Source organism: Oncorhynchus mykiss, chromosome 11, assembly GCF_013265735.2.
Source record: "Oncorhynchus mykiss isolate Arlee chromosome 11, USDA_OmykA_1.1, whole genome shotgun sequence".
NCBI lineage: Eukaryota > Metazoa > Chordata > Actinopteri > Salmoniformes > Salmonidae > Oncorhynchus > Oncorhynchus mykiss.
In genome coordinates this window covers 5,803,525-5,814,844 of record NC_048575.1, presented here as the reverse complement: position 1 = coordinate 5,814,844, position 11,320 = coordinate 5,803,525, and the positions used below count along the sequence as shown (strand labels likewise).

The window sequence follows — 11,320 nt, the reverse complement described above, 5'->3', positions numbered from 1 at the left end:
AGCAAGAGTGACATCATTGATGTATAAAGGTGTCTTACTGAGTGGCCTGCCAGACTGGCACTGGAGAGAAGAGAGATAGAGAGACAGCGATGGTAGAGAGGCAGAGAGGTCTATCAGTCTTACTGAGTGGCCAGCCAGACTGGCGCTGGAGAGTAGGGAGATACAGAGAGACATAGATGGTAGAGAGGCAGAGCGGTCTATCAGTCTTGCTGAATAGCCAACCACTGGCGCTGGAGAGTAGGGAGATACAGGGACCATTTCTGTCTCCCTGTATCTCCCTACTCTCCAGCGCCAGTGGTTGGCTATTCAGTAAGACTGATAGACCTCTCTGCCTCTCTACCATCTCTGTCTCTCTGTAATATTATTATTATTATTATTATTATTATTACTATAATATTATTATTATTATTGTTATTGTTATTATTATTGTTATTATTATTACTATTGTTATTATTACTGTTATTATTATTATTATTATTGTTATTATTGTTATTATTGTTATTATTGTTATTATTGTTATTATTATTATTATTATTATTGTTGTTATTATTATTATTGCTATTGTTATTGTTATTGTTGTTATTATTATTATTATTATTATTATTATTGTTATTATTACTATATTATTATTATTATTATTATCACTGCATTGTTACCAAAAAGCTCTCAAGGTCAGAACTTCACTGTACTGCTTAACACCTGTTGTATCCTGTGCACGTGGCGAATAAACTTGAAAACTTGTGTGTGTGAGGTTACTCTGACCTCTAGTGGCCAGTGATGGAATAGCAGCCACTGTCTTGTTTGAATTCTCCTGTTTCCATGTGTGTTTTCAGTAGGGCATACCATAGCCTGGAATGCATTTCAATTAACAGGTGTGCCTTGTTAAAAGTTAATTTGTGGAATTTCTTTCCTTCTTACTGCATTTGAGCCAATCAGTTGTGTTGTGACAAGGTAGGGGTGGTATACAGAATATAGCCCTATGTGGTAAAAGACTAAGTCCATATTATGGCAAGAACAGCTCAAATAAGAAAAGAGAAATGACAATCCATCATTACTTTAAGACATGAAGGTCAGTCAATACGGAAAATGTCAAGAACTTTTAAAGTTTCTTCAAGTGCAGTCGCAAAACCATCAAGCATTATGATGAAACTGGCTCTCACGAGGACTGCCAGAGAAATGGAAGACCCAGAGATACCTCTGTTCATTAGTTTCCAGCCTCAGAAATTGCAGCCCAAATAAATGCTTCACAGAGTTCAAGTAACAGACACATCTCAACATCAACTGTTCAGAGGAGACCGTGTGAATCAGGCCTTCATGGTCAATATTTTGCAAAGAAACCACTGCTGAAGGACACCAATAAGTCGAAGAGACTTTCTTGGGCCAAGAAACACGAGCAATGGACATTAGACCGGTGGAAATCTGTCCTTTGGTCTGATGAGATTTTTGGTTCCAACCGTCATGTCTTTGTGAGATGCAGAACAGGTGAACGGATGCTCTCTGCATGTGTGGTTCCCACCATGAAGCATGGAGGAGGAGGTGTGATGGTGTCGGGGTGCTTTTCTGGTGACAAAAGTCTGTGATTTATTTAGAATTCAAAGCACACTTAACCAGCATGGCTACCACAGCATTCTGCAGCGATACACCCACCCATCTGGCTTGCGCTTAGTGGGACTATCATTTGTTTTTCAACAGGACAATGACCCAACACACCTCCAGGCTGTGTAAGGGCTATTTGACCAAGAAGGAAAGTGAAGGAGTTCTGCATCAGATGAACTGGTCTCCACAATCACCCAAACTCAACCCAATTGAGATGCTTTGGGATGAGTTGGACCGCAGAGCGAAGCAAAAGCAGCCAAGAAGTGCTCAGCATATGTGGGAACTTCAAGACTGTTGGAAAAGCATTCCAGGTGAAGCTGGTTGAGAAAATGCCAAAAGTGTGCAAAGCTGTCATCAAGGCAAAGGGTGGCTAATTTGAAGAATTTTAAATATTAAATATATTTGGATTTTCTCAACATTTTTTGGTCACTATATGATTCCATATGTGTTATTTCATAGCTTTGATGTCTTCACTATTATTCTACAATGTAGAAAATAGTAAAAATAAAGAAAAACCCTTGAATGAGTAGGTGTTCTAGAACCCTGGAATGAGTAGGTATGTCCAAACTTTTGACTGGTACTTTATATATATTAACTGTAGATGGATAAAAATACAGATCCTCAGATGGGTGTTTGTCAGTATACATACTGTATGTGTTTTCCCTGTTTATCTGTCAGATATATTGTTAAGTTGAGCCAGGTATTAAGTAGACACTAGAGCCTCAACCTGTTTCATAATGGCACTAGGCCAAAGCATGCTGTTCTAGGGCTGTCCCAAATGGCACCCTATTCCCTACATAGTGCACTACTTTTGACCAGAGCCATATGAGAATCCCAATGGGCCTTGGTAAAAATTATTACACTACATAGTGAATAAGGTGCCATTTGGGATGAATCACATTGCGACCTCCCAGACACCAAACCACATCTCACAGCTACTGTAACAGCTCAGAGCTAACAGCTAACAGCTACTGTAACAGCTCACAGTAACACACTGTAGTGTACAGTAACACACTGTAGTGTACAGTAACACACTGTAGGGTACAGTAACATACTGTAGTGTACAGTAACACACTGTAGTGTACAGTAACACACTGTAGAGTACAGTAACACACTGTAGAGTACAGAAACACACTGTAGGGTACAGTAACATACTGTAGTGTACACAAACACACTGTAGTGTACAGTAACACACTGTAGTGTTCACACTGTAGGGTACAGTAACACACTGTAGGGTACACTAACACACTGTAGGGTACAGGAACACACTGTAGGGTACAGAAACACTGTAGGGTACAGTAACACACTGTAGAGTACAGTAACACACTGTAGGGTACAGAAACACACTGCAGGGTACAGAAACACACTGTAGGGTACAGTAACACACTGTAGGGTACAGTAACACACTGTAGGGTACAGAAACACACTGTAGGGTACAGAAACACACTGTAGAGTACAGTAACACACTGTAGAGTACAGAAACACACTGTAGGGTACAGTAACATACTGTAGTGTACACAAACACACTGTAGTGTACAGTAACACACTGTAGTGTTCACACTGTAGGGTACAGTAACACACTGTAGGGTACACTAACACACTGTAGGGTACAGGAACACACTGTAGGGTACAGAAACACACTGTAGGGTACAGGAACACACTGTAGGGTACAGTAACACACTGTAGGGTACAGAAACACACTGTAGGGTACAGAAACACACTGTGGTGTACAGTAACACACTGTAGTGTACAGTAACACACTGTAGAGTACACAAACACACTGTAGTGTACAGAAACACACTGTAGGGTACAGTAACACCTTCCTCTCTCCTCCGTCACTCTCCTCCTCTGTCTCCTCCTCTCTCCTCCTTCACTCTCCTCCTCTTTCTCCTCCTCTGTCACTTACTCTCTCCTCCTCTTTCTCCTCCATTCTCCTCCTACGTCTCCCCTTCTGTCCCCTTTTCTGTCTCCTCCTCTCTCTCTTCCACTCTCCTCCACTCTCATCCACTTACTCCCTCTCCTTCTCCCTTTCCAGAGGACCTAGATGACCTGCGTATGGAGGGGGTAACAGGGCTGGCTCCGTCAGGCAGTAAGTTCAGCCAGGGTCGTAGCTCCTACTGCCCAGAACCCCAGGCCAAGGTCACACTCAACATCTGCTCTAGGTGTGCAAGGTAAATATTTACCTGTCCTTTACTCTGAATACCTGGCCCTATCCTGTCCTTTACTCTGAATACCTGGCCCTAACCTGTCCTTTACCCTGAATACCTGGCCCTAACCTGTCCATTACCCTGAATACCTGGCCCTAACCTGTCCATTACCCTGAATACCTGGCCCTAACCTGTCCTTTACTCTTTTCTCTGAATAACTGGCCCTAACCTGTCCATTACCCTGAATTCCTGGCCCTAACCTGTCCTTTACTCTTTACTCTGAATACCTGCCCCTAACCTGTCCATTACCCTGAATACCTGTCCCTAACCTGTCCTTTACTCTTTACTCTGAATACCTGCCCCTAACCTGTCCTTTACTCTTTACTCTGAATACCTGGCCCTAACCTGTCCATTACCCTGAATACCTGGCCCTAACCTGTCCATTACCCTGAATACCTGGCCCTAACCTGTCCTTTACTCTTTACTCTGAATATCTGGCCCTAACCTGTCCATTACCCTGAATACCTGGCCCTAACCTGTCCTTTACTCTTTACTCTGAATACCTGGCCCTAACCTGTCCATTACACTGAATACCTGGCCCTAACCTGTCCATTACCCTGAATAACTGGCCCTAACCTGTCCTTTACTCTTTACTCTGAATACCTGGCCCTAACCTGTACATTACCCTGAATACCTGGCCTTTATCTGTCCTATTCTCTGACTACCTGGACCTGTGCTTTACCTTGGCCACCTGGCCCTTACCTGTACTTTACTGGGATTACCTGGCTCTTACCTGTCCTTTACCCTGACCACCTCACCCTTACCTGTCCTTTACCCTGACCACCTCACCCTTACCTGTCCTTTACCCTGACCACCTCACCCTTACCTGTCCTTAACCCTGCTTACTTGGCCCTTACTTGTCCTTTACTCTGACTATCTGGCTCTTACATGTCCTTTACCCTGACAACCTGGCCCTTACCTGTCCTTTACCCTGACAACCTGGCCCTTACCTGTCCTTTACCCTGACAACCTGGCCCTTACCTGTCCTTTACCCTGACAACCTGGCCCTTACCTGTCCTTTACCTCGACAACCTGGCCCTGACCTGTCCTTTTCCCTGACCCTTACCTGTCCTTTACCCTGACAACCTGGCCCTTACCTGTCCTTTACCCTGACAACCTGGCCATTACCTGTCCTTTACCCTGACAACCTGGCCCTTACCTGTCCTTTACCCTGACAACCTGGCCCTGACCTGTCCTTTACCCTGACCCTGACCTGTCCTTTACCCTGACAACCTGGCCCTTACCTGTCCGTCTGTCTGACAATCTGTCTGTTTGTCTGTCTGACTGATTGTTTGACTGACTGTCTGTCTTGATGGCTGGATCGTTGTCTGTTTTTCCGTTTGTCTGTCTGTCTGCTCTGTGACTTGGTAGCTCCATTTACACAGAGTGGGACAGGTCAAACACTGCTCTACTGTCTATTCAGCATGTATTTATCTGAGAGGAGAGGAGAGGGGTATGGTCTCAGTATTTATCTGAGAGGAGAGGGGTATGATACCTCAGTATTTATCTGAGAGGAGAGGGGTATGGTCTCAGTATTTATCTGAGAGGAGAGGGGTATGATACCTCAGTATTTATCTGAGAGGAGAGGGGTATGGTCTCAGTATTTATCTGAGAGGAGAGGGGTATGATACCTCAGTATTTATCTGAGAGGAGAGGGGTATGGTCCCTCAGTATTTATCTGAGAGGAGAGGGGTATGGTCTCAGTATTTATCTGAGAGGAGAGGGGTATGATACCTCAGTATTTATCTGAGAGGAGAGGGGTATGGTCTCAGTATTTATCTGAGAGGAGAGGGGTATGGTCTCAGTATTTATCTGAGAGGAGAGGGGTATGGTCCCTCAGTATTTATCTGAGAGGAGAGAGGTATGGTCCCTCAGTATTTATCTGAGAGGAGAGGGGTATGGTCCCTCAGTATTTATCTGAGAGGAGAGGGGTATGGTCTCAGTATTTATCTGAGAGGAGAGGGGTATGGTCTCAGTATTTATCTGAGAGGAGAGGGGTATGGTCTCAGTATTTATCTGAGAGGAGAGGGGTATGGTCTCAGTATTTATCTGAGAGGAGAGGGGTATGGTCTCAGTATTTATCTGAGAGGAGAGGGGTATGATACCTCAGTATTTATCTGAGAGGAGAGGGGTATGGTCTCAGTATTTATCTGAGAGGAGAGGGGTATGATACCTCAGTATTTATCTGAGAGGAGAGGGGTATGGTCCCTCAGTATTTATCTGAGAGGAGAGGGGTATGGTCTCAGTATTTATCTGAGAGGAGAGGGGTATGATACCTCAGTATTTATCTGAGAGGAGAGGGGTATGGTCTCAGTATTTATCTGAGAGGAGAGGGGTATGGTCTCAGTATTTATCTGAGAGGAGAGGGGTATGGTCCCTCAGTATTTATCTGAGAGGAGAGAGGTATGGTCCCTCAGTATTTATCTGAGAGGAGAGGGGTATGGTCCCTCAGTATTTATCTGAGAGGAGAGGGGTATGGTCTCAGTATTTATCTGAGAGGAGAGGGGTATGGTCTCAGTATTTATCTGAGAGGAGAGGGGTATGGTACCTCAGTATTTATCTGAGAGGAGAGGGGTATGGTCCCTCAGTATTTATCTGAGAGGAGAGGGGTATGGTCTCAGTATTTATCTGAGAGGAGAGGGGTATGGTCCCTCAGTCTTTATCTTGGAGGAGACACTAGTTCACCTCTGAATGATATCATCATCTTCTATGTTAGTCAGTGTTTGGCCACATTTGAATTCCCTGTCTCTATATTAGACCAGTAGACATACTCTATGTCTCTTCAAGTCAAACCTCCCCACATGCACTAGACTTCAGGTTTATTAGTAGGATGGAGAGGGTTTTTATTAAGAGGTACAGATAGATTTCACAGGCAGTAAAAAAAAAAATCTAGAACACACACTGTAAATCTTTTTGTTTGGAAGTGAGAGCCAACCCCTCTCCTCCTTCTCTCCATGTCACTCCATCTGCTTCCTTTTGACCTGTGACCCCTGGCTTTATAGCCTTCTGTTCACAGGCGTGTCTGCTCTCTCCTCATACCAGTCTCTCTTTCTCTCTCCCCTGTTTATTTACAGTTCATTCAGAAAGTATTCATTCCTCTTGACTTCACATTTTGTCGTGTTACAGCCTGAATCCAAAATGGTTTAAAAAGTCTTACCCATCTACACACAATACCCCATAATGACAAAGTGAAAACGTGTTTTAGATTTTTTTTTGCAAAAGTATTCTAATCAAATCCCATTTTGGGGTTAGCAGATGTTATTGGTCACATACACATGGTTAGCATATGTTATTGGTCACATACACATGGTTAGCAGATGTTATTGGTCACATGGTTAGCAGATGTTATTGGTCACATGCACATGGTTAGCAGATGTTATTGGTCACATGGTTAGCAGATGTTATTGGTCACATACACATGGTTAGCAGATGTTATTGGTCACATACACATGGTTAGCATATGTTATTGGTCACATACACATGGTTAGCAGATGTTATTAGTCACATGGTTAGCAGATGTTATTGGTCACATGGTTAGTAGATGTTATTGGTCACATACACATGGTTAGCAGATGTTATTAGTCACATGGTTAGCAGATGTTATTGGTCACATGGTTAGTAGATGTTATTGGTCACATACACATGGTTAGCAGATGTTATTGGTCACATGGTTAGTAGATGTTATTGGTCACATACACATGGTTAGTAGATGTTATTGGTCACATACACATGGTTAGTAGATGTTATTGGTCACATACACATGGTTAGCAGATGTTATTGGTCACATGGTTAGCAGATGTTATTGGTCACATGGTTAGTAGATGTTATTGGTCACATACACATGGTTAGCAGATGTTATTGGTCACATACACATGTCTAGCAGATGTTATTGGTCACATACACATGGTTAGCAGATGTTATTGGTCACATGGTTAGCAGATGTTATTGGTCACATGGTTAGCAGATGTTATTGGTCACATACACATGGTTAGCAGATGTTATTGGTCACATGGTTAGCATATGTTATTGGTCACATACACATGGTTAGCAGATGTTATTGGTCACATGGTTAGCAGATGTTATTGGTCACATGGTTAGCAGATGTTATTGGTCACATACACATGGTTAGCAGATGTTATTGGTCACATGGTTAGCAGATGTTATTGGTCACATGGTTAGCAGATGTTATTGGTCACATACACATGGTTAGCAGATGTTATTGGTCACATGCACATGGTTAGCAGATGTTATTGGTCACATGCACATGGTTAGCAGATGTTATTGGTCACATACACATGGTTAGCAGATGTTATTGGTCACATGCACATGGCTAGCAGATGTTATTGGTCACATACACATGGTTAGCAGATGTTATTGGTCACATGCACATGGCTAGCAGATGTTATTGGTCACATACACATGGTTAGCAGATGTTATTGGTCACATACACATGGTTAGTAGATGTGATTGGTCACATACACATGGTTAGCAGATGTTATTGGTCACATGCACATGGTTAGCAGATGTTATTGGTCACATGCACATGGCTAGCAGATGTTATTGGTCACATACACATGGTTAGCAGATGTTATTGGTCACATGCACATGGCTAGCAGATGTTATTGGTCACATACACATGGCTAGCAGATGTTATTGGTCACATGCACATGGTTAGCAGATGTTATTGGTCACATACACATGGTTAGCAGATGTTATTGGTCACATACACATGGTTAGCAGATGTTATTGGTCACATGCACATGGTTAGCAGATGTTATTGGTCACATGCACATGGCTAGCAGATGTTATTGGTCACATACACATGGCTAGCAGATGTTATTGGTCACATGCACATGGTTAGCAGATGTTATTGGTCACATACACATGGTTAGCAGATGTTATTGGTCACATGCACATGGCTAGCAGATGTTATTGGTCACATACACATGGTTAGCATATGTTATTGGTCACATGCACATGGCTAGCAGATGTTATTGGTCACATACACATGGTTAGCAGATGTTAATGTGAGTGTAGCGAAATGCTTGTTCTTCTCATTCCGACAGTGCAGTAATATCTAACAAGTAATCTAACAAATTCACAACAACTATCTTATACACACACATCTAAAGGGGTGAATAAGAATATGTACATATGTACATATAAATATATGGACGAACAGCATAGGCAAGTAGATGTTAGTGGTGCCTGTTTAACAGTCTGATGGCCTTGAGATAGAAGCTGTTTTTCAGTCTCTCGGTCCCAGCTTTGATGCACCTGTACTGACCTCGCCTTCTGGATGATAACGGGGTGAACAGGCAGTGGCTCGGGTGGTTGTTGTCCTTGATGATCTTTTTGGCCTTCCTGTGACATCGGGTGGTGTAGGTGTCCTGGAGGGCAGGTAATTTGCCCCCGGTGATGCGTTGTGCAGACCTCACTACCCTCTGGAGAGCCTTACGGTTGAGGGCGGTGCAGTTGCCCTACCTGGCAGTGATACAGCCCGACAGGATGATCTCGATTGTGCATTGAACATGAAATACAGAAATATCTCATTTACATAGTCAATACTTTGTCTGAATCAACTTTGCACATGGATTTGGGGATTTTCTTTCATTCTTCCTTGTAGATGTTTTCAAACTCTGTTAAGTTGGATGGGGAGCGGCGGTGAACAGCAATCTTCAAGTCTTTCCACAGATTTTCAATGTGATTCAGGTCTGGACTTTGGCTGGGCCACTCAAGGACTTTCACATTCTTGTTCTGACGCCATTCCAGTGTTGCTTTGGCTGAATGCCTGGGGGGTCATTGTCCTGTAGGAATGTATAACTTCACCCCCCCCCCAGGTCGTTTGCACTCTGAAGCAGGTTCTCATCAAGGATTTGCCTGTATTTGTCTCCATTCATTGTTCCCTCTATCCTTACCAGTCTCCCAGTCCCTCCCACCAGTCTCCCATCCCCATAGCATGATGCTGACACCATGCTTTACGGTAGGGCTGGTGTTAGATAGGTGTTGCGCTGTGCCCAGTTTTTTCTCCAGACATATAACTTTGAATTCAGGACTCTGATGCTCTCAGAGTCTTTTACATGTTTTCTCTTACAAACTACAGGTGGGCTGTCATGTCCCTTTTTTTCAGGAGCGTCTTCTGTCTGGCCACTCTCCCATAAATCTCAGATTGGTGAAGTGCTGTAGAGACAGTTGTCCTTCTGGCAGGTTCTCCCATCTCAGCCCAGGAACTCTGTAGTTCTGTCAGAGTGGTCATTGGGTTCTTGGTCACCTCCCTCATCGAAAGGTCCTTCCTGCCCGGTTTCTCAGTTTGGCCGGACGGCCAGCTCTAGGCAGAGTCTGGGTAGTTCCATATTTTAACCATTTCCAAATGATGTAGACCGCCGTGCTCTTGGAAACTTTCATCACTCTAGAAATGGTTTTATACCCTTCCCTAGATGCCTCATCACCATCTCAGAGATCTACGGACAGTTCCTTGGACTTCATGGTATAGTTCCTGTCAACTGTGGGACCTTTAATATACTGTAGACTGGTGTGTTTCTTTCTAAATGATGTCCAAACAACTGAATTGGCCACGGGTGGACTTTGATCATCTCAAAGATGAGCTCTGTTCAGATTGTCAGGGTGAGGAACAGAATATCAACACAAATGGGGGGTGTGAACACTTCCGTAAATTAGATATTGCTGTATTTTATTTTAAATACATTTGACGAAATTTTCTAAAAACGTATCTTCACTTTGTCGTTACTTTTTTCGTTATGACTTTACTTTGACGTCATGTGGTATTGTGTGTAGATGGGTGAGATTTGTAATTATTTTTAATCGAAAATAAATAAAATGTGAAATAAGTTAAAGGGGGGGGGGGGGGGTGGGTGACTTCTGATATTAGGGTCACGTGTGTCCAGAAAAGAGCAGTCTGTGGTCTGTGTCATCTGTTGAAGGCATTTCCAGGCCAGTGATGTGTTTAGGGCCCTCCCCTCCCCATCTAGAACAGACAGATATTAAGTCCATAGACCTCTAGAGGGTCTAGTGGTCAGGTTAAAGAGGACAGAGCAGAAAATTGCCCAGAACGGGCTCCCGAGTGGCGCAGTGGTCTAAGGCACTGAATCTCAGTGCTCGAGGTGTCGGCTACAGACCCTGGTTCGATTCCAGGCTGTATCACAACCGGCCCGTGATTGGGAGTCCCCTAGCTGACGAGGTTAAAAAAAAGATGTTGTTCTGCCCCCTGAACAAGGCAGTTAACCCACTGTTCCTAGGCCGTCATTGTAAATAAGAATTTGTTCTTAAAACCTGACTTGCCTAGTTAAATAAACATACAGACAGGGGAGAAAGCAGATGTCTGACATTTCACTGAGGAGAGATACTGCACAGCGCCAAAGTTAGTTTGAAATATGATACAACATCAGTGGATGCATCACAAATGGCACCCTGTTCCCCTGCATAGTACTTTGACTACAGCCGGGAAGTCAAGGGAACAGGGTGCCATTTTGAGAAACAAATCGGCTTCGGGGCAAGTC

The 11,320-nt window shown here is 43.5% G+C and overlaps 1 protein-coding gene across 3 annotated transcripts in view; it reads left to right on the top strand.

The window, feature by feature from the left end:
• The window catches only part of LOC110536541 (uncharacterized protein C8orf34 homolog), a 166,613-nt gene that overhangs the window by 97,262 nt on the left and 58,031 nt on the right, over window positions 1-11,320 (top strand). For all 3 annotated transcript variants that reach the window (XM_036934705.1, XM_036934703.1, XM_036934704.1), the window contains exon 8: window positions 3,632-3,767. In XM_036934705.1, coding sequence (XP_036790600.1) covers window positions 3,632-3,767 — 136 coding nt within the window. The remainder of the gene's footprint in view (window positions 1-3,631; window positions 3,768-11,320) is intronic.